Source organism: Heterodontus francisci, chromosome 5, assembly GCF_036365525.1.
Source record: "Heterodontus francisci isolate sHetFra1 chromosome 5, sHetFra1.hap1, whole genome shotgun sequence".
Lineage (NCBI taxonomy): Eukaryota > Metazoa > Chordata > Chondrichthyes > Heterodontiformes > Heterodontidae > Heterodontus > Heterodontus francisci.
In genome coordinates, this window is record NC_090375.1 from 63,367,367 (window position 1) to 63,393,828 (window position 26,462).

At 43.9% G+C, this 26,462-nt stretch overlaps 1 protein-coding gene across 9 annotated transcripts in view; it reads right to left on the reverse strand.

Annotated features, from left to right (window-relative positions):
* The window catches only part of LOC137369878 (UDP-N-acetylglucosamine transporter TMEM241 homolog), a 207,712-nt gene that overhangs the window by 141,755 nt on the left and 39,495 nt on the right, over positions 1–26,462 (reverse strand). For all 9 annotated transcript variants that reach the window (XR_010975033.1, XR_010975032.1, XR_010975034.1 and 6 more), the window contains 2 exons: positions 25,802–25,850; positions 1,845–1,887 (listed from right to left, as the gene is read on the reverse strand). Coding sequence is in view for 5 of the 9 variants with exons in the window: in XM_068031547.1 (XP_067887648.1) it covers positions 1,845–1,887; positions 25,802–25,850 (92 nt within the window). In the remaining 4 variants the exon portion in view is untranslated. The remainder of the gene's footprint in view (positions 1–1,844; positions 1,888–25,801; positions 25,851–26,462) is intronic.

Below are 26,462 nucleotides of genomic sequence, written 5' to 3' on the forward strand. Positions count from 1 at the left end.
GCTGACACAAGAAGTTCTTGCAGAAAATGATCAAGTTGAACTGTACTCTGGAAAATGGTGGAGCTGAAAAGCCTGCAATCATTTGAGATTTTTGGGGTGAGGGGAGGGGTGGGGAAGTGTTGGTTTGTTCTCAGCAGCAACAGCTTGCATATATATGGCACTCACCACCACCTTCTCAAGAGCAATTAGGGATGGGCAATAAATGCTGGCCTGGCCAGCGACGCCCACATCCCATGAATGAATAAAAAAATACATAGCACTTCAAACACAGCGAAACATCTCAAGACGCTTCACAGAAATGTTATCAAACAAAATCTGACAAGAAGCCACATAAGGAGATATTAGGACAGGTGACCAACAGCTTGGCAAAGAAGTAGGCTTTAAGCATCCTGAAGGAGGATAGAGAGGTAGAGTGTGGTTTAGAGAAGTAATTCTAGAGCTTAGAGCCAAGTCGCTGAAGGCATGACTGTCAACGGTGGAGTGATTAAAACTGGGGATGCGCAAGAGGGTGGAATTAGAGGAATGCAGGTATCTTGAAGGGCTGTTGGGTTGGAGAAGATTACAGAGAAAGGCAGGGGTGAGGCCAAGGAGGGATTTCAAAACAAGGATGAGAATTTTAAAAGAGACGTTGCCAGACTGGGAGCCAATGGAGGTCAGTGAGCTCAGAAGTAATGGTTAATGTAACTTAGTATGCCTCAAAATATAGGCAGCAGAGTTTTGGATGAACTCAAATTTACAGGATACAAGGGGAGATGCCAGATGGGAAAGCATTGGAATAGTCGCGTCTACAAGTAACAACAGTATGGATGAGAAATACTGTGGCAAGAACAGGTCAGAGGACGGGAATTCTGTGACGTGTAACTCACCTCCTGACTCCCCAGTGCCTGTCCACCATCTACAAGGCACAAGTCAGAAGTGTGATGGAATACTCTCCACTTGCCTGGATGGGCAGAGCTCCAATACTCAAGAAGCTTGGCATCATTCAGGACAAAGCAGCCTGCTTGATTGGCACTCCACCCAACACCTTAAATATTCACTCCCTCTACCACCAGGGCACACCGTGAATACAAGAAGCACTGCAGCAACTCGCCAAGACTTCTTTGACATCACCTCCCAAACCCGTGACCTCGATCACTGAGGAAGAGGAGGGCCGCAAGCACATGGAACACCACAACCTGCAAGTTTCTCTCCAAGTCACACATCTTCCTGATTTGCAAATATCTTGTCATATCTTAATTGTTGCTGGATCAAAATCCTGAAATTCCCTACCTTAGCTAATGGCACTTTAAGAGTATCTTTAACCATATGGACTGCAAAGGTTTAGGAAGGTGATTCACCACCCCCTTCTCAAAGGCAATTAGGGATGGGCAATAAATGCAGAAACACAAACCCCATGACTGAACAACACAAAAATAGACATGGTAGATTGAATAGTCTCTAATTCTCCAAATACTATGATTTACTGAAGATGACAGTATCTTACTGAATGAGGACTGAATACTGAGATTAAATAACTACATGAGAGGTCTACAATGAACTGTACGTTATCAATTCACAAATATCTTGTCACTCATGATTGAGGCTTTTTAAAAAAATCTGAACATTCTTTTTGCTTGAACGAAATCCGCAGTTCAGAAACAATTCATTGAAACGATTTAAGACATTTCAATATGTAAGTAGTCATATAAATGCAAGTATATTATTAATTAAATAGAATCTGAAGGGATGCAACTGTTATTTATTCTATCCAATATGATTCTGCTCATCAACCAGGGTCCTGAATGCTACTGGATTAGCTGAAATGTTTAACTGATGTGTGTGTGCAATAATCTGAACAAATTTACCTTAGTGAATAAGATCTTAACTTCTGAAATACTTTGCATCCACCTGTAGCACAAAGAGAACATTGACAGCAAACTGCACTCTTACAAATATCACATCATTTCATTGAAGAATTGAAATTTGAGTTTTGTTCGGAAATGTGTACTTATATTACAAATTGTAGCCAAGCAAAAGTGCACAGAGTTTAGTAAAAGCAAATGAATTAGTACATCCATGCTGGCAATTTTAATAAACTGCTGACATTAAAGATCAAGAAACCATTAACTATTGTTGTTGAATCGTAACGTGTATGGTGTCCACAGATGAACTTTCAGTTAAGCATCCAGCATTCCAATGTAAATTGCACAAATAATTTATGAGCAGATAATCCAAGCTGAAATACTGTGCAGTATGAGGGAATGCTGCATCAGAGGTACTGCTCTTCAGATAAATGATAAAGATTCTATGACACAAGTTGAAAAAAAATCAGTGATTAACCCTGAGGTCCTGGTCAACATTTTGCCTTATCATCGGTTATAGATATTGCGGTAAAAAAAAACAATTCATTGTATGCAAAATGCTTTGAGACACTTGAAAGATGCAATTAGGTGCTACATAAATGCAACTCTGTCCCTTTACACAAGATCTCTGACACCCATTATGGACATGATCTAAATGCCACACTTAAGCTAATGTTATAAACTAAAATCTTAGTTGCCGAGATGGTCGATGTATTGCTAATGTGGCACTGACCCAGACTTGGTAGATCCCAGGTTTGATCCCTGGTCTGCAAACAACAGATGGGGGGCGCGAGCAGTTAAAACTGTTTGGTGTTCCATCAGAATTTGTTAAGGGATATGTTTGCAATGGTCCCAATCCTGATTGCTATTCAGCACCTCCTGCTGGATGTGTGGTTCTGGACATCAGGATTGAGTTCGCTTGTGCCCTTAAAGATGACTAGCCTCTCGACGCTCACTATCTAGATTCAGAGATGAAGAATGGTTATTTGGCTGGGACACTGGAGGGCTGCTGATGGCCACAGATCCATACCTGAACAAGAGCTTTCCAGTGAGGAGGACAGAAAGCTAGAGAGCGCAATATAAACACCCACCCACCCCCACAAGACTGGTTATCCTGTCAGAACGCTGCAGAACACAAATTGATTGCTTCAAGTCTTAAGCAGTTATCTCAGTATATTAGGTTTATTATTTAAAATGAAAACACAAAGTGCTGACCAATTGAAATCTTTAAAATAAGCCTTTTCTACTGAAGGGCATACAGCCAAAACATTAACTTGTCTTTCCTCTTCACAGGTGCTATTAGAATCATAGAATGGTTACAGCACAGGAGGCAGCCGTTTGGCCGTTCAAGTCAGCAATGGCTCTCTCCAAGAGCAATTCAGCTAGTCCCACTGCGCCACCCTTTCCCCATAATCCTGCACATTTGTTTTTCCAATCTTGCAGTGCTTATCCAATTCCTGGCTTTATACAGTTTTTCCTCTCTCATTATTTACAATATACAGAAATGATTTCAAAATTGGGACAGAAATAAAGCAGCTTTAATTTGCTAACCGGGGTGAGTAGGTGTTCCAAAGGACAGGAAAGAAAATGACCAAATAGATGGGATCTGCATCCGGGCTGACAAGGGCAGATGTTTTTCAATATCGATAAATTCAAGTTACTGAAACTGAAGGAGAACAAGCATCAGGGATAAAGGTGAACAGTTGAAGATTGGAGGACAAAACACAGGTGAAGATTGTGGATATTGAGAGTCACTTTTTTAAATTGTCAACAGAGTGTAAAAGTAGTTGAAAAAGATTTTTAAGGTAATTAGGTACTTTTGAGGTCATTAGGCTCCTGTAATTAGGTACTGTGTCCTCTGTACCTTGCTCTATGGCAGCGAGGCCTGGACAACGTATGTCAGCCAAGAGCGACGTCTCAATTCATTCCATCTTTGCTGCCTCCGGAGAATACTTGGCATCAGGTGGCAGGACCGTATCTCCAACACCGAAGTCCTCGAGGCGGCCAACATCCCCAGCTTGTACACACTACTGAGTCAGCGGCGCTTGAGATGGCTTGGCCATGTCAGCCGCATGGAAGATGGCAGGATCCCCAAAGGCACATTGTACAGCGAGCTCGCCACTGGTATCAGACCCAACGGCCGTCCATGTCTCCGCTTTAAAGACGTCTGCAAACGCGACATGAAATCCTGTGACATTGATCACAAGTCATGGGAGTCAGTTGCCAGCGTTCGCCAGAGCTGGCGGGCAGCCATAAAGACGGGGCTAAAATGTGGCGAGTCGAAGAGACTTAGTAGTTGGCAGGAAAAAAGACAGAGGCGCAAGGGGAGAGCCAACTGTGCAATAGCCCTGACAAACAAATTTCTCTGCAGCACCTGTGGAAGAGCCTGTCACTCTAGAATTGGCCTTTATAGCCACTCCAGGCGCTGCTTCACAAACCACTGACCACCTCCAGGCGCGTATCAATTGTCTCTCGAGATAAGGAGGCCAAAGAAAAAAAGAGAGGAGAGAAGGCAGAGTGATAGAACATACTATCCTGGGTGTAAAGGTGAGTTTCCATAGAGTTCATGCTCCCCCATGATACTGTGAAAAATATTCATCACAGTAATAGGTGGACCCATCATGACTTTGGACAGGATAGAGGAATGGAACTAAACTGTGATTCATGGTAAAACATAAGCTATGAGAGAGCAAAGAATCTGGCAATATGTGGTCCCAAAAAAGACATGAGGTTTTAAACATTCTGAGGTGTGTAAATAAACTAGTTCTAATAATATTCCACATGATCAGAAAGCAGGATACTGGGGAGCATGGGCTCGAACATAAGAGGGGAGATGAACAAATAAGTTAGAATCATAGAACGTTTATGGCACAGAAAGAAGGCACTTGGCCCATCATGTCTGTGCCAGCCGAAAAACGATCCACCTATTCTAATTCCACCTTCCAGCATTTGGTCCGTAGTCCTGCAGATTACGGCACTTGAGGTGCATGTCCAGACTCCTTATGAATGGGTTGAGGGTCTCTGTCTCAACTACCCTTCCAAGCAGTGAGTTCCAGACCACCACCACCCTCGGTGAAAAGATATTCCTCATCTCCCCTCTAATTTTTCTACAAATCACTTTAAATCTATGCCCTCTCATCACTGACCTCTCTGGTAAGGTGAATAGACCCTTCACTTCCACTCTACCCAGGCCCCTCAAAATTTTGTACATTTCAATCAGATCTCCCCCCAGCCTTCTCTGTTCCAAGGAGAACGCACCCCACCTCGCCCCCAGCCTACCCAATCTTTCCTCATAGCTGCATTTTTCCAGTCCTGGCAACATCCTCGTAAATCTGCTCTGTACTCTCTAGTGCAATTGAATCCTTTCTGTAATGAGGTGACCAGAACTGCACACAGTATTCAAGTTGTGGCCTAACCAATGAATTATACAGTTGCAGCATTACCTCCCTGCTCTTATATTCTATACCTCGGCTAATAAAGGAATCCATATGCTTTTTAACCACTTTATTGACCTGTCCTGCTACCTTCAGGGATCTGTGGACATTCACTCCAAGGTCCCTCACTTCCTCTACACTTCAGTATTTTCCTATTAATCGTGTATTCATTTGCCTTGTTTGACCTCCCCAAATGCATCACCTCAAACTTCTCCAAGTTGAATTCCATTTGTCACTTTTCTGCCCATCTGACCAGACCATCAATATCTTCCTGCAGCCTACAGCTATCCTTCGTGCTATCTGCCACACAGCCAATCTTTGCATAGGGGTTGCTAAATATATGTGCAGCTCAGGAAGACAGCATAGGTGGATTGTGTCAAAGGGGGAGCTAGATATGTTGGCAAAAAAGGAGAAGAGACTCTCCTCAATTGTATTTTCCAGTTCTGTACCTTCCTACACAAAGATAAATTCTTACTTGCTGCTTCCACAATACCAGCCCACATATCTCCAATGTTGCACTAAATTTCTAAGGAAAGGGGAGTGTCCAGTGTTGTATGTTTGGTTGGTATGCTGCCACCTTAATATACTTAGTCTAGCTTAGAGAGATTCCTTAGTCTCGAATACTTAGAACACTAGCCTTTATTACATTATAACTATGTACAGCTCCATGCCAGTCTGTGTGACTCCTCTGAAGCCATGCTGCATCTCAAGTCTCACATGTGATCTCTTACATCATAATGGTAGGCAGTATTCTTTGCACTCTCAACATTAACCCTTTCAGACCCTTGTGCTACATCCAGTATGTTTAAGCCAGTTTCACCTACATGTACAGACATTTGATGTACTTACCAGAATAGTACCGGGCCAAAAGGAAAAAGGGGTGGCTTTGCTACTGGGAAATAGATATGATAATTTGGGGCGGCACAGTGGCGCAGTGGTTAGCACCGCAGCCTCACAGCTCCAGCGACCCGGGTTCGATTCTGGGTACTGCCTGTGTGGAGTTTGCAAGTTCTCCCTGTGTCTGCGTGGGTTTCCTCCGGGTGCTCCTGTTTCCTCCCACCTCCAAAAGACTTGCAGGTTGATAGGTAAATTGGCCATTGTAAATTGCCCCTAGTGTAGGTAGGTGGTAGGAGAATAGTGGGGATGTGGTAGAGAATATGGGGTTAGTGTAGGGTTAGTATAAATGGGTGGTTGTTGGTCGGCACAGACTCGGTGGGCCGAAGGGCCTGTTTCAGTGCTGTGTCTCTAAATATCTCAGTCACTCTGCTGGCTTTACCGATGATTGTGCTCACTCTATCATACAGCAAAACTAAGCCCTGAAGGCACTTTCTCCAGGCACACTTCCACAAGCATTGCATAGCTTCCAAGTTCCAGGTCCTTATCCAAGTGGCCATTCTTCATATATGGAGTTGGGAGCGAATTTATTCAGCAGTGTCAAAGCCTGATTTTCTCACCCAATATTCACTATCCAACAGGCGTCACTGGACACTGATCAAGAGTGGGAACACTTGCTCATTTTTCCCCTTCCTAGTCCAGAGGTACAGAGGTTAATTGCAATACCTGAAATGCTGTCCAAGCTGAATCAGCTTGCTCAGCACGATATTGGAGCAGATTTTGAGGTCAGTGGCGAAGGGACACCGCTAACCACTGACCTTGTAGAGAAAAGGCTGCCCACAAAGATTTAGTAGGATATAGAATATCGATTTCCTCAATTCCAATACAATTTTGAATTTGGTGCCACCTGTGGTGTCAAGCAACAATGCAAGAAGCAGGCAGGCTGGTCAACCAGTCATATGGAAGAATTTTCAGATAGCAAAGCAGGGAGTATAAGGCAGGTTTTGTAATTTATTATTTTATAGAAAACAAAAAATACAGAACTGAACATACACATGGGATTAGGGTAGAAGCTGAAATATCAAAAATTTTTTCTAAGTGAAATAAATTTTTAAAAGTTCTTCTGAGGGAAGGGCACACCACATTACAACCAAAGTGGGAGGAGTGCACAGTCTTTTCTAGTTCCACTTCTCCACAGGTCACAACATATATTTAAATGTTTACCCAGTTACCGATACGGTCTATCATAGACTCTACTCTTTATCCCCGAATAAAATATACCAACCAGGTTTCTTCAATAAACAAAACTATCAGTTTATTATAAAACAAGACTTATACAGTAATGAAGCAAAGTGTCAACAGATTGAAATATGAAAATTCCCTTTTTAAATACCCCACACACAAACTCACATACGCTGAAAGAAATTCTCTGCAGAGCTCTCACAAAAAAAGACAAACAAACTTTGGCTAAATACTTGCTAATGCTTGAAAAAAAGATATGGAAGGATGTCAGTTGTCCCTTTTTGTCTGGCATCCGGTATACGGAGACAGGTCACTGGGATCTTTTCTGGAGCAGTACATTCTAGGGATGTCGAGAATTAATCTGGTAGGCTTTCGAGGAGAAATGTGGCATCAGGGGTTTCAGTTATCACACTCTGAATATGCAGGGTTTCTCAGCGACAGGAGGAAAGTTGAGCTGGGGGTTTCTTTCTTGGCAGATTGATCTCCAACTGCTTTCAATAACAGTCCACATCCCAACTGAACCAAAACAATATCCCAGAAGCAAAACCAAACATCAAGAAACTCCTGACCCTCATAAATCGTGACATGTCACTTCTCTGCAAACATCTCCCCCAAGTCATCAAGGTTTCTATTGTTTAATGGGGCTTAAGGCATGTGATTTCCAGTAAAGGTTGTTTTCAAATAAGACCTCTCAGGTGAACTTTGAACAAAAAAACGAAGTTCAGAATCTAAGAAATCTTCAGTCTTCCAAATGAATCCATTTCCACAATTTAAATAGAAGCATTTTCATAACACACTTAAAAAAAAAATAGTTTATCAGAGCCAGAGATGTTGTGACTTAGTACGCAGTTAAAAACTCAGTTATACCCTATTCAACATGGCTTAACATTTTCAATGGTTTTTACAGTGAGAATAGTGCATAAATTCTGGTGATTGCATCTGTGAAGATTGCAACAACACACCCTGTGGAGTAAGAGCATCACTGAGAGCAATTTCACGTATAACTGCACGTCAGGAGTTGCTGTGAGTTTTACACAGCAATAACAGAAAGCGTCAACAGTTTTGCCCTTATTACAGGCACAAATTCTGGGTTATTATAATTTTTGCGCCAAACTTATACTGTTGGAGTGCAACTTTGTTGCAAAAATGGCATTATGATACAAGCATTAAATCGAAGATCTTGAACCATGACAAAACTGTCCTTAATTAGCCAGGCTTTTTAAACAGTCAATGGCTGTCTCCACCCTCCCATCCAAGCCCACCTGGAAACAACGGCACATCCCACATGCCTCACCACTTGGCTGCAAGGTGTGAATTCTACTGTAGCTCTTCCTTCCTGCCACAACTACCGCCCCCAACCCACCCCTCCCCGCCAAATTTTGTTTGAATTGAACTGTAGAAGAAGTGATCACATGGCGACAGTGCAAAGATTTGAAAATCACTTATTTTTCCCTCTCAAGTTCAAAGTGATCGCAATCCAGGCATAGTAAGATTTCTTGGCAAACTGGCTGTGCGTTTATCAGGTTTCACTGGGACCCAGTTTAACAGTTGGGTGCAGGCCAGTCACTTTGTTGACTGGATTAAACACTGATTTTTTTTTTTTTTGAAAGTCAAGGTGCACAAAAGAGCTGAACGCCAGAGGTGAGGAGAGAATGACAGCCCTTGACATCAAGGCAGCATTTGACAGAGGATTGCATCAAGGAGCCCTAGCAAAACTGGAGTCAATAGGTATCGGGGGAAAAACTCTCCACTGGCTGGAGTCATACCTAGCACAAAGGAAGATGGTTGTGGTTTTTGGAGGTCTATCATCTCAGCTCCAGGACATCACTGCAGGAGTTCCTCAGGGTAGTGTCCGAGGCCCAACCATCTTCAGTTGCTTCATCAATGACCTTCCTTCAACATAAGGTCAGAAGTGGGGATGATTGCTGATGATTGCACGATGTTCAGCACCATTCGCGACTCCTCAGATAATGAAGCAGTCCGTGTAGAGATGCAGCAAGACCTGAACAATATCCAGCCTTGGGCTGATAAGTGGCAAGTAACATTTGCGCCATGCAAGTGCCAGGCAATGACCACCTCCAAGAGAGAGAATCTAACCTTGACATTCAACATTACGATCACTGAATCCCCTATCAACATCCTGGGGGATTACCATTGACCAGAAACTGAACTGGAATAGCCATACAAATACCGTGGCTACAAGAGCAGGTCAGAGGCTAGGAATCTTGCAGTGAGTAACTCACCTCCTGACTCCCCAAAGTGTGTCTTCATCTACAAGGCACAAGTCAGGAGTGTGATGGAATACTCTCCACCTGCCTAGATGGGTGCAGCTCCAACAACACTCAAGAAGCTCGACACTATCCAGGACAAAGCAGCCTGCTTGATTGGCACCCAATCCACAAACATTCACTCCCTTGACCACCGAAGCATCGTGGCAGCAGTGTGTACCATCTACAAGAAGCACTGCAGCAACGCACTATGGCTCCTTCGACAGCACCTTCAAAAACCACAACCTCTACCACCTAGAAGGACAAGGGCAGCGGTTGCATGGGAACACCACCACCTGCAAGTTTCCCTCCAAGCCACACACCATCCTGATTTGGAACTATATCGCCGTAGCTTCACAGTCACTGGGTCAAAAGTCCTGGAACTCCCTCCCTAACAGCACTGCGAGTGTACCGACCTGACATGGCCTGCAGCTGTTCAAGAAGGCTGCTCACCACCTTCTCAAGAGCAAGTAGGGATGGGCAGTAAATGCTGGCCTAGGCAGCGACGCCCACATCCCATGAACAAAAGAAAAATACATGGGGGAAGGTGGGGATGTGGTAGGGAATATGGGATTAATGTAGGATTAGTATAAATGGGTGGTTGATGGTCGGCACAGACTCGGTGGGCCAAAAAGCCTGTTTCATTGCTGTATCTCTCTATGACTCGATGATATACCTCAGTCAGTTTTCAGGACTAATCCATTTTATCTAAAAAAGTTCAAAGTAGATTGTCCAGCCACCGGCATGTAGCTGCAGAAAATGAAAATATCAATCTAGCCAGGCTTTCAGATTACAATAAAATAAATTTTATTAGTAATTAAACAAGAGAGCTACTTTGAGTTTTAAATCACCACTGAAGATTTTTTCCCTTCCCTCCTTTCCTGAACGTGCTAACTCATGACAAACACCAGCTTTTGAATAATGATTCATACCAAGCGACAGAAATTGTGCAGCTCAGAACTTGGACTTTATGTTAACACTGAAGCAATAAAAGGGAATTAGTGTCAGGGATTAAGCGCTGAAAGATTGTGTACATTGAATAAGAGTCTGGACTCTGAATATTTCCTTGAAGTTGCTGGCAATTTGCAGAGCTTTGCCCAAGTGACAATTTTTCTTGTTGAAAGCTAACAGATAATTTGATCATGGCCAAATATACACACTTTTCTGGTAGATGCAAAAGATCCCATGGCAATATTTCAAAGAACAGCACGGGAGATCTCCCCTGTGTCCTGCCCAACACTTATCCCTCAACCAACATCACTAAAACAGATCATCCAGTATTAGGCCCAGTAAAGACATATATTCCTTCTTTTAAGATACAAATATCATTCAAGGTGGACTCTTTTAAATTGACTTTATCTTTTTAAAAAAGGTGGATCAAGCTGCAAAAATGGCCACCAAAGGTCAGGCAACTTGACCTGTGTATTCTAACATTGCCTCACTGTCTGTTAAGCACAAGAGGAAACATTCCAGGCAAGAAACATCAATTACACCCATCCGGAAACCATCGATATATTCCTGAATTGAATGGGCTCTTCTGAAACAAAGGAGGTTTGAAGTAGATACATCATAACAGAATGATTCCCATTCAAAACATCAAACCATGGCCGTGTTACCATATCTTGGCCCATTGTGTGCTCATAACAGTGGACGGGGCCATGTATCTTCTAACAGAAGCTAATACGAGAGATTTATAACTTAACAGGCAGCTCTGGGGAGGGAGGGAGGGAAGAACATCACAGAAGCAGTCCAGCCAATGGCTGTGGAAAGAATCCCAGACAGGCAAGGAAGGAGCCCTGCTACTAATTCTACACTTCAACTTGGTGCAGCGGAGAACTGTAAGTGACCCACCAACAGAAATCTGAAATCTTAAACACCTGAAAGCTACACCTCAACAAGACTACAACCAACCCAAGCCTGCATCCTTAAAAAAGACTGTCCTACTTGGAAGATTTAACAGGTTTACTGTAAATCATGAACACCTACCATACCTTGAATTTTTACCCATTACCTTCTATCTTTGATAATGAATGAGTGTGAATGTGTGCCTGAGTGGTGTTGCAAACATTTTGGGGAATGAACATTGTTCAATAAATAGTTAATCTTAGGGTTTCTTGTCAGTTTAAAACAGGTCACTGCGTTTATTTGCCAAGTAAAACACTTGGGCTAACTCAACATTTTAAACACAATTGCGGTCAGTTGGGAGGCGAACCGTGGGAACCACCCACACCCCTTACCATCTATCCGTAACACCAGTCATCATCATACTGCTGTTTCGTGGACCTTGATGTGTACAAATTGGCTGCTGCATTTTCCATGCATTGGCTGTGAAGTGCTTTGGGACATCCTGAGATCATGAAAGACGCTGTACAAATGCAAGACTTTCTTTTTTCTCTTCTTGCAGAGATCACCATCCAACAAGGAGAAATCTTTTCCTTCCATCGGTGCCAACTGTGGTGTCCTTCGACCAGCTTGGCTGGGATCACGGACTAGGGTTTAACCCTAGAAGCTTCTTGGCTTTTTCAGCTCAGCTTCACACTACGTGGTGCATTTACTCTGAAGTATGAGTGGAGTTCATGCAATGCAGTCCAACCAGCTGTAAACAGGTGTGACATCATTATCAGGTGACTCGAGACCCAAAACTTTGTTTTCCAAATTGAATAATGATTTTTACAAATCAGTAGAAATTGGGCAGCTCAGGACTTGGGCTTTCTATGAATGTTGAAGCAATAAAAGGAAATTAGTGTCAGAGACTGGTCGTTGAAAAAATTGTGTAAAGATTTCCTTGAAGGTGCTGACAAAACATGATGTGGGGGAGGGGAGTTCCTCTTGCTTATAATAAAGACAAAAACAACCAATGAGAATTTCCTTCTTTACTGGACTCCCACCGGAAAAAAAAAGGCTCGTCTACTTGTCTACACCTGTTGCCTAATCCACAGCACACCTCTTGATTTTTAATCTGATTTATGCCTTCATCAAGTGGCTTGGGACATTTCCCTACGTTAAAGTGAAAGTGGTTGTTGTTGTCGAGTTAAGAGCTCACAGGCTTTTCTCACATGTTGTGAGCTGCTGCTAAGTTACCGAGGGAAAATGATGGATTCAAAAGTGTAAAAACTGTTTATTGGAGAAAAAAAAATGAACCTTCTATTCCTTTTTCAATAAAAAAAAGTTATTTCAGAGGACTAAACACTTGCCCTTCACCTCTGGGACCTGGCCCCAAGGCTAGCCCCGATGGGGTGAAAGTCTCCTCTGGTGGTTATAAAGGCTTGGTATGAAGTGAGCTGGCAGTTTCTAGCAGGCACAGAATTGCCCATCTCACTTAGAGAAACCACAGGATGGCTGGTGTTAAATGGTAAAGGAGGGGGAGTAGGCAGGGAAGTAGCATACAGAGCACTTAATTTTGCTTCTAATCTGTCCTTTACTTGACCTAGGAGGGCTTTGAGTTGCCCATACATGTTAACCTAGAACTGGTAAAAGTTTGTTCCGACCAGGTAAGAAAGGGATCTTGGGTTCCCCCTCAGTCTTCACCTGATCTTAACGTGACAGGGTTTAATTTTTAAAACACTGAAACTTTAGCTCCCCCTTGGTGAATCCTTGTTCACCTCTTTCCAATTATAAGGCAAAAAAACCAGCACCAACAGGCTAAGATTTAAAGAAAAAAGGTTCAAATTTATTAAACTTACACTCTAGTTCGGTTAACGACTACGGATACACGACCTGCCCGCTAGCATGCATACGCGATACACACATGCAGATAGAGACAGAACAGAGCAGAAGAAATAAAGTGGAAAAGTTTGAGGCAATCTCTGAAGAGTTTTGTTACAGCTCTTCGAGCTCACTGTACAGTCCTTGATTGTAGGTAAACCTTGCTTTTCGTTGGGGCCCAGTATTCTTCTTAAACCTGGTTCGCTGTAGGAGACTTTTCTCTCTTGGGGTTCAAGTGTCTTCTGTGGATTTGGAGTTCCGTGAGAAAGAGATGGGAGCAGACAGGAGAGGCTGTGGTGAGCCAGCCAGGAGAGCTCTTTACAGTCCAAGAGCAAACAGACACACTCAGTTCAAACTGTTTGTACAATTCAGAAAACCCAGGTTGCCAAGCAGGCTAATCACGTGACCAGCTGGTCTGATGTTGGTTTGTGGATTCTCTGGTCTTAGCTGACCCTGGAATGTCTCTTCTTACACACAATACCTGATGCTCAAAGTCCATTGTGGGTTAAGTTGCATAAGGGAAATAACCTATTTGTCTCCACAAGCACTGTCTGTTAATATGCAAACATCTTTCCACCCAAGGGCCTGGTGTTTTTTGGAACAAGTCCTTACTTCACTTCAGCAACAGTTTTCAAATCAATGTTCATATGCCTCATTCTTGGCAGGTGGGGGTCTAGCATGACAGTTGATTAATAGCTTCACAAAAGCTGACAACTCAAGAACGGCCCTGAGTATGCAGCCTATGACATGAAAGAACTACTCGTTAGATATGTTTTGTAACCTAAACTGTAGGTGAACTGAACATTCCATCAATAGGGGAAAGAAAAATAAGTGCATATACATCTAATGGGAGAAATACAAATGCTAAAGCCACAACATAGCAGATGCATCAGGAGGTGAGGGAATGCATCCTTGGAGAAATTTTGAATTTTTAAATATGAAAATTTATGCTTCTCGTTCATTTCAAGTTTGTTCCTACTTCACAATTGATTGGTTTGTTGAAATCCAAATGTCACTGTCCCATTATAAACCTATCAGACCATTAATTCCCAAAAGGTACCTTAACAGCATTCTACAACATTCAGCAAGCCCTGCGCTACAGTCACAAAGGCACGCTATCCCCTCTGAATCCATTTCAAAGACACTGTACCCTATCCAAATTCCCACATTTTCAAAGAATCACACTCTTCCTTCAACTCTCCCAGGACCTACTAGCATTCTTCCTCTGTCTTCTCAATTCAATCTGGCGTTCTTCTCTTCTCATTCGCAACCTAGCATTTTTCTCCTCCATTCCCAAATTAACCTCGCACCTCTCCTACCCCAATTCAAGCTGTCACATTCCCTCCCCCCTTAATTCAACCAGCAATGTTCTCCTGCTCCAGCCTAGTATAAGTTTATTCAAGTTGTCACTATTCTTCCTTGCCTCTTTCACTGCAGTACAGAATTTGCAGAGGTGTTGAAATAAAGGTGGTACTCAGGGAGAAGTGGCTGAGTTCATGACGATTTTTGTTAGTAAACACTGATATATGGACCAGGCCCTCTTAATGCCAATGCTTGGCATGTGGTTGACTCAACATAACACCTTGATACAGCACAAATCTACAAAAAAAAAGAAGAGTGAGACAGAATCTTAAATAGGACTCTCAGATCACCTTTAGCATATGGAGCATAACTGTACTGTTAGACATTATTAGAACCTTCAGACAGAGAATGATTTATTTTCATAAAATTTAGGGTTTGTGGAAATGAGGAGAAATTGGCACAGTAACTAGTCAAATGGGCAGCTGGGAAACTGGCGTTGGTACAAGAAAGGACTGGAAAAATCATACTGTGAAATGCTTGGATCAGTAAGCGTTATAGCTTAGCATCCAAGAATGAGCTGTCACAAATTTATGTAAGGAGATGCAAGTGTATTTTCATTTGTGACCACTGTTCCAAAATACCTGAACCCTCAATAAACATCATGCCTCGACCTCACATTCTGCTTTGCTCAACTTGCACGCACTGGCCAAATGCAAACACCGTTTCATCCTTGTGAAGTACATCCCAATTCGACAGAACTACCTCTGCATCTCTTGTTTTATTTTATTTAGAGATACAGCACTGTAACAGGCCCTTCGGCCCACCGAGTCTGTGCCGACCAACAACCACCCATTTATACTAACCCTACAGTAATCCCATATTCCCTACCACCTTCCTACATTAGGGGCAATTTACAACGGCCAATTTACCTATCACCTGCAAGTCTTTGGCTGTGGGAGGAAACCGGAGCACCCGGCGAAAACCAACACGGTCACAGGGAGAACTTGCAAACTCCACACAGGCAGTACCCAGAATCGAACCCGGGTCCCTGGAGCTGTGAGGCTGCGGTGCTAACCACTGCGCCACCGTGCCGCCCAAAGTGTACAAGTGTGTTTCGGAACCCGCATTACAATGACTTATGATTTGTAATTCCTACAATTTTTTTTAAATTACGTACAATGAAGTATTTGTGTTGTGCTTACTCTACATTGAAAACAAGATAGACTTACAGTGCTTAAGTGTTCATAAGGATGCCTTAAGTACCTAAATTAAGATCAGGAAGTAATGAAGATTGTTGAGAGATTTTGGCACAGACTTTGTGGTAAGAATAATAGTGAGGTTATCACTTCTCCCTGTTATTAAAGAGTAAATCAGACAGAAACTTCCAGTGTCCACAAATACACAGTTAAATATGGAAATTAGGAAGTTGGTGTCCGAGTTGCCCTGCCCTCCACAATTTTCATTACACTGGTACCTCACTGAGAAACTCAGCATTCACACACGTGGAAGAGCATACATTTGCAGTAGTCATCCACTAGATACCCAGAAAAAGCTAGGGCTTGACCTTTTCAAGTGTAAATGAATACGTAACAGCACGATAGACTTCATTATTGCCAAAACACCTCACTGGCACTGAAAATTTACTTTCACTAGCATAAAGTCTCATTTTTCATATTTTATATTATTGTTGGAGATTTAAAAAAATAAAACATAACATTAAATTTTTGTCTCCCATCTCTCTGTCGATCCCAATTTTCTTTTCCTTTATTTTTTTTTCTGTACAATATTTGGCATTGAATTAGATATTCCAGTTGACACTTCCTGTGTTGGAGTCAGGCAGTGTTTGGAGAGTGTACTTTCACTGCTCTGAAAGTGATTTCCATGACCTTGGAAGTAATTTCTGCTATCTTGGAGTTTTTCTGCATTTGATCTGCATTTCCCAGCTGTCAGCCTTCGCACCAGTATGGGAGCCACGTATGCAGCTTTCCCTTGGATGTCTGATGAGGAACAAAAGGAGCAGCACCAACAGCAGCCTTCTCCTCAACAGCACAGAGTGGATGAACACAGTGCTCCACTTCGCAGGAAGCGATACGCCCAACAAGAGGTATACTGGCAGAGGGTTCGCTTTCTGGACATGACAGAGCCAGTGCCACAAGAGACTCAACTTTTGGATGTGGATTATTTGGGCTTTCAGAAGGCTTTCGACAAAGTCCCACATAAGAGATTAGCATGTAAAATTAAAGCTCATGGGATTGGTGGTAGTGTATTGCGATGGATAGAAAATTGGTTGGCGGGCAGGAAACAAAGAGTAGGGATAAATGGGTCTTCTACCGAATAGCAGGCAGTGACTAGTGGGGTACCGCAGGGATCGGTGCTAGGACCCCAGCTATTCACAATATATGTTAATGATTTAGATGAGGGAACTAAATGTAATATCTCCAAATTTGCAGATGACACAAAACTGGGTGGGAGGGCGAGTTGTGAGGAGGATGCAGAGGCGCTTCAGGGTGATTTGGAGAAGTTGAGTGAGTGGGCTTATGTATGGCAGATGCAGTATAATGTGGATAAATGTGAGGTTATCCACTTTGGTAGCAAAAACAGGAAGGCAGACTATTATCTGAATGGCAATAAACTGAACGAGGGAAATATGCAGCGAGACCTGGGTGTTCTCATACACCAGTCGCTGAAGGTAAGCATGCAGATCCAACAGGCGGTAAAAAAGACAAATGGTATATTGGCCTTCATAGCGAGAGGATTCGAGTACAGGGGCAGGGATGTCTTGCTGCAATTATACAGGGCCTTGGTGAGGCCACACCTGGAATAGTGTGCAGAGCTTTGGTCTCCTTATCTGAGGAAGGATGTTCTTGCTATAGGGGGGAGTGCAGCAAAGGTTTACCAGACTGATTCCTGGGATGGGGGGACTGATATGAGGAGAGATTGAGTCGGTTAGGATTGTATTCGCTGGAGTTCAGAAGAGTGAGAGGGGATCTCATAGAAACCTATAAAATTCTAACAGGACTTGGCAGGGTCGATGCAGGAAGGATGTTCCCGAAGGTTGGGGAGTCCAGAACCAGGGGTCATAGTCTAAGGATATGGGGTAAACCTTTCAGGACTGAGATGAGGAGAAATTTCTTCACCCAGAGAGTGGTGAGCCTGTGGAATTCACTACCACAGAAAGCAGTTGAGGCCAAAACATTGTACGTTTTCAAGGAGTTAGATATAGCTCTAGAGTCTAAAGGGATCAAAGGGTATGGGGCGAAAGCGGGAACAGGCTACTGAGTTGGATGATCAGCCATGATCATAATGAATGGCGGAGCAGGCTCAAAGCGCCGAATGGCCTACTCCTGCTCCTATTTTCCATGTTTCTATATCAGGTGGGTGTAGACATTTGCAGCTTCCTGGAAGAAGACCTCCTTCCAAGTGGATCAGATGGAGACACATTACCAGCGACGGTTTAGGTCACCAAAGCCATGAGTTTCTTCACCTTCACTCCTTCCAGGGATCTGCTGGTGATATCCTGATCAGCACAGCTGCATCCCCCAGGTGACCGATGTCATATTTGCCACTTACATGCACTTCACTACAGACCAGGCCAGTCAGAATGAGAGGGCCCTCGGATTTGCTGCTCTACCGGAACTCCCACAGAGATGGGGAGTCATAGACTGCATTCATGTGGCAATCAAGGTGCCCTCAGATCAACTAGCAGTTTTCATTAACAGAAAAGGATTCCACTCCATCAATAATAAAAACAGAATTTGCTGGAAATACTCAGCAGGTCAGGCAACATCTGTGGGGAGAGAAACAGAGTGAACTTTTCAGGTCTATGACCTTTCATCAGTGGGGCAATAGGACTGAGTGGATTGCTCCATGGAGAGCTGATATAGACTTGATGGGCCAAAGGGCCTTCTTCAGTGCTGTAAGTAACTCTATGGTCTACTGTTCCTTGCACAACATAGTGCTGCAGAGAGGAGCTCCAGAAGGATAAAGGTGATGACTGCTCTACATCTGAGGAGGAGGAGAAGGAGCAACAGAATGAAGTGGAGATGGAGGAACCCGAGGTGGTGAGGGCACCTGTAGCCAATCACTCAGCTGCCAGGGATGCCTAGAATGGACTGATTCGGGCACACTTCAGCTAATCTGAGGCAGTGCAGCTATCTGGCACACCAATACTGAATCCACAGTGCCCCCCCAGCACAGAACAGGCCGACAGCCAAGAATCCACCCCTCTCACCGACACCCACTGCGCATCTTTTCCTCATCATACCACTTTTCACAAGGCAGATGGCCACTTGCCTGGCAGCAGACAACGATGGGGAAGACTTAACAATGGATATTTGAAATAAAGTTTATGGTTCTTAAACATTGTCACATGTATGTTCAGAGTGTTAAACACCCTACATGGTGCAAACCCTGTGGCTTCAACAGAGTCAAAGGCAAGCTGCTCATTTCCCTGCCGACTGCTCAGATGTTCTTGTCTTCTGGCTTTTAGAGCCCAGGAAGGCCCCAACGAAGATTGTTCCATCCACACTGGGCAGACTCAGCCATCAGGGCAGGAGACAGCAAGTGGGGCTCTGACTGGGGGGCGGGGCAGAAGGGGTTTGGGGGGAAAGGAGTCAAAGTGCTTTGAACAGAACTTCCCTCTGCCTCACATGGTCCACCACACTTCCCTGCTAGCCAAGAGCTAAAGAATACTTTGCTGCACTTTAGTGAGGTGATGAATGGCCAGTGAGGATTTTCTCAATCCTGCCTTAAGCTGGCAGTCTCAGCGTGCAGGTCATTCAAGAGGGCCAGCATGTATTCACTTGTGCCACCATAGCATCCATGCTAGAGAAGGACCCCTCCAATCTCTCTCCACTCGTGCAGTGTGTCTGGAAAGGTCTACAGAATTTGACACATTTTCTGATGCTGCTCCAACATTATTCTCTTCAGGGAAGAGCCCACCGCCAACCCTATGGCCTGAGGCTCAGCATCTGTGTCTAGCTCACCAGAGCTTTCAGGGTCCTCCGACTTTCCACTGCTGTCTCTATCTCCACCATCTGCCCCTGCTGTCTTGTGATGTGACAACCCAACTACCTGTCTTGGCAGCCCTGCTGAGATGCATGTATCTGACCTGGTGGAGGTGCACACAAGTCCTGGGAGGGTGTTTCCTCAGAATGCGTGATCTCCTCTCAGACATGCTTGTAGGACCTGTGGGAGATTAAACATAAATTAGAACTGACAAAGCAAAAAGGTTCAAAGTCAGCATTGTGCTGATCTTATTTCAGTGGCTGCTGACATCAAGTGAACCTGGGTGAATGTTGCATGGCACGCGGCTGTGATATTTAATTCTGTCACCAGGTAGCTGGGAGAACCCCAACTCTCCATCTCTAATGGCCAGGCATGCAGAGACCTGGCTTACCTCCCACTGCCTCCTCCTCCTCCCCAGCCGTCAAAGTGACTGTCACTGGAGGGCCACCCGTCCATTTCTCTGCTTCTCACCGGTGTTCTGGGCTTTCTTGCTCTTTGCAGAAGAGTGGACCTGTGAGTGTGAGCTGTGGAATCTTTCGAGAGGAAGGAAGGACAACATTTGTGGAAGGTCAATGTGAGGGATGGATGTCACATTGTAAAATGATGAAGGTGAGTGGCACATGGTGGCTGGTCAGCTGGGGATGTGAGGAGGTGCCTGGACAGAAAGGGGTGAATCCGTCTGCAATGTTGGTTGGTCTGAGAAGTGATGTGCAGGAGAAGGCAGTGAGGGTTTTTTTCAGTTTCCACATACCTTTACTGCCCTGATCGGGTCATTAAGCCTCTCGCAGCAGCGAGGTACCACACTCCTGCTGCTGATCTCCTCTACTACTTCCATCCACACCTGCTTATTCTGAGGGTGCCTTCTTTCTCCCTTCTGCCAGGAACAGAATCTCCCCGCAGATCCTTACAGCCCACAGCAAATTGTCCAGGGACACATCCAAGCTTTTCCACATTGACACTCCACCTACCAAGTTGCTAGCTCAGCTTTGACACTTCATGCTTCAATTCTGACCCTCACAGGGTCCCATTATAGTGGAGCTGAAGCAGACTGCTGCTGATCGTCATTACGCCCACCTCATCCAATTGGTTGGGAAACCCAGAAGCCAGATACAAATACAGTGGCTCAGTTAAAAATCCACTAACAAATGCATTACTGAAAGGTCCGGCTTCCTGACCCACTGCCAGCTTTCCCCCGCTGCCAACAGGTCGAACAGTTAAAATGTCTCTCAGTAAGGATTCTCCTGTCTGATTGGTTGCCTTGTTGGTGCAGGTCCCAGGTCGCCTGTAGAGGGCACCATGCTGTTTTGACTGATAACTGCAAATCAGAGTATACCAGGGTTGTCCAACATATGGCCCGTGGGTTAGGATCCAGCCCGCCAAAGGTTTCCATCCTGTCTGCGTATGCAAACTATACTCGGCCATTTCTGCTCCTTGCTGCACGGTTTCTGCCACTGACTGTTTGCTTTTAGCTTCAGGGATGAGAAAATTCTTTTGGCCCAAAGATTTTGATTACTGACAATTTGCTGCCCTGCTGTTTTCGGTGAGTGAGTGCCTGCTGGGAAATGTAGTCACCTGCACCCCGATCCCAATGAACAAACCGTAATCCCAGTCGACTCCCAGAGAGCACCACATGCCTGCAGCCCTGCAGCACAACCTGAGGTTAACGAGTAAAGCGGGTCCAAGGTTGGGAGGGGTGGGGGGGAAGAAGAAGAGAGAAGGTGGGGTGGGGGGGCGGGAGAAAGAGAGAAGGTGGGGTGGGGGGGGGCGGGAGAAAGAGAGAAGGTGGGATGGGGGGGCGGGAGAAAGAGAGAAGGTGGGGTGGGGGGGCGGGAGAAAGAGAGAAAGTGGGGGGGGGCGGCGGGAGAAAGAGAGAAAGTGGGGGGGGGCGGCGGGAGAAAGAGAGAAGGTGGGGGGGGGGCGGGAGAAAGAGAGAAGGTGGGGGGGGCGGGAGAAAGAGAGGTGGTGTGGGGGGGGGGGGAAAGAGAGAAGGTGTGGGGGGGTGGGGGAGAGAGAAGGTGGGGGGGGTGGGGAAAGAGAGAAGGTGGGAGGGGTGGGGAAAGAGAGAAGGTGGGAAAAGAGAGAAGGTGGGGGGGGTGGGGAAAGAGAGAAGGTGGGGGGGGTGGGGAAAGAGAGAAGGTGGGGGGGGTGGGGAAAGAGAGAAGGTGGGAGGGGTGGGGGGGGGGGGAAGAGAGAAGGTGGGGGGGGGTGGGGAAGAGAGAAGGTGGGGGGAGTGGGGAAGAGAAAAGACTGGGGGGGGGGGAAAAGAGAAGAGACTGGGTGAGGAAGCGAGGGGGAGGGGGAGGGGAAGGGGGAGCGGGAGATACTGGGGGAGGGAGAGGGTGAGAGCGAGGGTGGGGGGGGGGGGGGGGGGGGGGGTTGTAGGGTGGAGGGAGACCGCAACCGAGAGAAAGAGAAAGCATGGGCATAATCACTCCTGACAGTTGGACATCTATCTGGAATACTCTATCGCTACATCAAGCGGGCAGACATCAGCTACTTGTGCAACAAAAACAATGCCAGATATCTCACTAAATCAGTGTTAAACATATTAAGTAAATACATTAGTCTTCTCATTTAAAGAATGTTCACAAAAATACCAATTTTTCTCATTTTGATTAACAGTAAAATAAAATTTTTATGCTTTTAGCCTTCTGAAATTTGTTCACCAGCCCCCTACATAGGCCAAAATGAGTAATGTGGCCCCTCACACGAAAAGGTTGGACCTCCCTGATGCATAAGCTCAGAGTCTGTGGGCAGGTGTGAGTGCAATGAACAGTGAGAGCCTCTCATTCACCACTGACCTCAAAATCCAGGCCAAATAGGCTTTAAAAAAATTTTTTCCAGTTGGCAAATGTGGCATCTTTAAATTCTGCTCTTCCCACTCATTTACTGCAACTTGACATAATAGGATTTAAAGATAGAAGCAGTGTCTACTTGCAATATAGATAAACATTACCCTCACACGAACATGAATGCATAGATAGCAATTACTGTTTGATGTTGGTGGACAAGTGCTTAATGGGTTTGCACAGCATTCATATTTTAACACAGGTGTTAACCAGTTTAATTTAAAAAAGATTAATGCCTCTGCTGAAAGAGCAAGTGAAGCAAATTCATACGAGCAAATTAAGCATTCATCTGCTAATACTGCAAACAGTAAATGCTAGGCTACAGCAATTGTGTAATCCCTGCAACGACCTAGTTAATCCATGGTACAGTAGTGTTTTGGTTCTAGCACTGCATAAGCAACCCAAATGCATCATGGCTAATTGGATTCAATAAACCTGGTAATTTGCTCGCTAACAGCAGAGAAAATAAAATGATCAATAACATTGCTGGATCATCATAAAAATCTAAGTGGGTTCTTTTAACATCCTTCATGGAAGGGAACGACTACCCCTGTGACTACAGTTCAACCCAGACTATGTTCTTCATTCTTCATGCTCTCTGAAGTGGTCGAGCATGCTACACAGATTCATACAGCACAGAAAGTGGGCGTTCAGGCCATTGGGTCTGTACCAGGTCTTTGAAAGAGCTATCTAATTATTCCCACTCCCCTGTTCCTTCACATAAATGTTTCTGTTTCAAGTGTACATCAAATTCCCCTTTAAAAGTTCCACCACCCCTTCAGGAAGATCCATGTGTTACGACCAGGTGAGAAATGTGTCTATGGGTCTTTTGCTGTCTTTACCTGGTCTTATTGTAACAGGGTTTTATTTTTAATACACACTGTTTTGAGATCCCCCTTTTTTTTGAAACTGTGTTTACAGCTTTCCAATTATAAGATAAAGAAACCAGCACAAACAGGCTTTCTCAGGTTTAAAAGAAGAAACGTGAAATTTATTCAACTTTAAAAACTTAAACATGGCTGACGCCTACTGATATACGACGCGTCCACGCTAGCATGCACACATGATATATACATGCAAATAGGGACAGAAAAGAGAGGAAAATATAGTAGAGAGGGGTTTGAGGCAATATCAGAAGAGTTTCTCGTTTACTGTGCTTCGAGCTCACTTGATTGTAGGTAGTCTTGCTATTCGTCGGGGCCCAGTGTTCTTCTTAAACCTTGTTTACATAGGAGACTTTTCTCTCTTTGAGGTTCACGCGTTTTCAATGGATTCCAAAGCTGATGAGAAACGAGATGAGAGCAGACAGGAGAGAGGTCTTCTCAAACCAGGAGCTTTCTGAGTTCAAATCCCTTGTTGGAAGTTCAAATCTCAATAGCCAGCTAGTCATGTGACTAAAACTAGTCTGACCACTTCTCCGGTGTTTGTGGATTCTACTATCTTAGCAGTTCACCTGGAATACTAGCTCCCCCACCTTCAACGTCTGGTAATCAAAAGTCCATTGTTGGTTGAATGAGTCAGGGCATGGCCCTTTGTCCCTTGTTCCAAAACTGTGTTACCATGCAAATGTCTTTCCAGTCAGGGTCTTGCAATTTTAAGTTTTAATGTTCATGTGGCAAAATAATATGTGCCTCAGTCTTGGTAGGTGGGGGGCTTGCCTGACATGCGTTAAAAAGGTCTCTCATTTTCTCCCCTGGATTATTTTGCCAGTTATCTTAAATCTGTGTCCTCTGATTACTGACCCTCCTTTCAGTGGATACAGTTTCTCCCTCAGTTTACACTCAGTTGTGGAAAAAAACCACAATTGCTACAGAAGGCATCACTTCTTTCTCAAGGCCACCCGATGAATATACAAGGTCCTACCAACAATGCCCACATCCTGGGAACAAATAATAATAAAAGCAAAAGGAGTTTTATATGGCATTTGGATCATGGGAGATATAGTGGTGGCAAGGTAAATGTACAAAGATACTGCAATATTCAAGAATTGTTAATCTGGTGATACCATGGGCAAACAGACTAGATTCATTTTGCTGCGGCTGAGCTTCAACAGTAAGATCGTATGCTAGCTCTCTTTTAAAATAAAACATCCTAATAGATCATGCACTTCAGTATAGTATTTCATTCAGTTATAATTAAGAAGGTGAAAACATTCTCATTCTGGGTTTAATCATATACTTCAGTAATTCCACGGTCGACTGTAACACTAATCAACTAAGAGAAATCTCAAACTGTTCTGATAAAATATCAGAGCTGAAATGTTAACTCTGCTTCTCTCTCCACAGATGCTGCCAGACCTGCCGAGTATTTCCAGCCTTTTTTGTTTTTGTTTCAGATTTCCAGCAGCTGCAGTATTTTGCTTTTGTAATCCAAAACAAAATTGATTTTGGGCAAAGCCTCTGTGATTAAGACAGCCTTTGAAGTGCATGTTAAAAGATTTGACCAGGAGTGTAATGCCCACAGCTCCTTCTCAATGTTAAACGGATCCAAGCCAAATGGTGATGAAGGAAGCTGGACACAGATCCTTTTCTTAGCGGTCAGTTTATTCACCGAATGCAGCATTACATAGGTCTGCCTCCTGTTTAACGATCCAAGTCAAGCATGCTCTCTTTATATCCCATCGAAGTCCTTAATTAAACAATGCCCTTCACCTGTTTATCTTTAACAATACAATTAACCTATCATTAACACTCCATGAGGTCAGGTGAAAATGTCTTCCAGTAAAAATTGCTTTTCAGTACAGATTGATTTATGCATTTTCTTTTGGTGAAATTAACACTTCAAAGCATTCAATATTTTCGAGAGAGAAAAAAAAAATCAATTTCTAGCTACCCTGGCAGATTAGCGGGTTAGTTTATTGCAGTCAGGATGGCAATTGGGGCGATACAATAAATCTTTGTGCCCCTGGGCTAGGGAATGGTGGGGTGGGGAGAAGAGAATTGGACAGAGCTATTCGGTGACTCCAGCTGGAGTGTACATCTGTGTGTATGTGTGTATGTCAAGTGAGAACAGAGCTGTGTTTGGCTCCAATGCCTCCCTCTGGTAAAATAGCCTACTGACAGTTAACAGTAACTTGGACATGGTACTGGAGGGCTGGCAGCACCTGTGGAACCGTTTTCAGCAAGCGATGATGACTTCATAAGGGTGGGAAATCAGCAAAAATAAACACACATGCCAAACTCAAGCCGGCATATAAAGTCGCGTAATGCAAACATACTTTTAAAAATAAAATCCAGTAGACACAGTGTCTGCAGTATTAACATGGATTTCAGCCTCTGTAAAGATGTAGTGCAAAGACATGGTAAAATCATTTAACTCACCAGCACACACACAGTGTATCGCTGCCCAGAAATAGCCTCCTGAGTCAAACTGAAACAGAGGAAGTACATTTTTTTGTTTGGTGAAAATACATACTGCTCTGTAGCTCCCCTACATGGACATATTAGGAAACTGCAGTGGAAGCAAAGTAAACTAGAAAATGTATAACATGTACAGCCACTGCTCTCAGAATATTGCATACAACCAACATATTTTAATAAGAAAAAGCCATTAGGACCTTTTGATAGATCAGCCCCACTTATTTTCTCACCTTAGCTCAGTTCTACCACATCAACTGCATCAAAACTCAAGCACTACTAATGTACCGATTTATCAGAGAGACCATAGGCCAATAATATAAATTACTTTCTCCACAAGGAACAATGAACACTTAGGGAGCTTTTCAAAAAGATGGTTAAAGAACAAAATAATTTAGTCCAATTGTTATATTGGTCAGAATGTAAGTGCATACATTTCCAGAACATTTAAATCCAAAATGCACTGATGGCTTCAATTAAAATATCCCAATATCAGCTAACAACTCTAAAATCAATAGACATTGTTAAGCCAATGACTGGAAGCAGAAAGGGAATACTTTAAGCATTAAATCATCTCTCATGGGCACAGTAACTGGCTGCAAGTGGATGTACATTATTACATGTA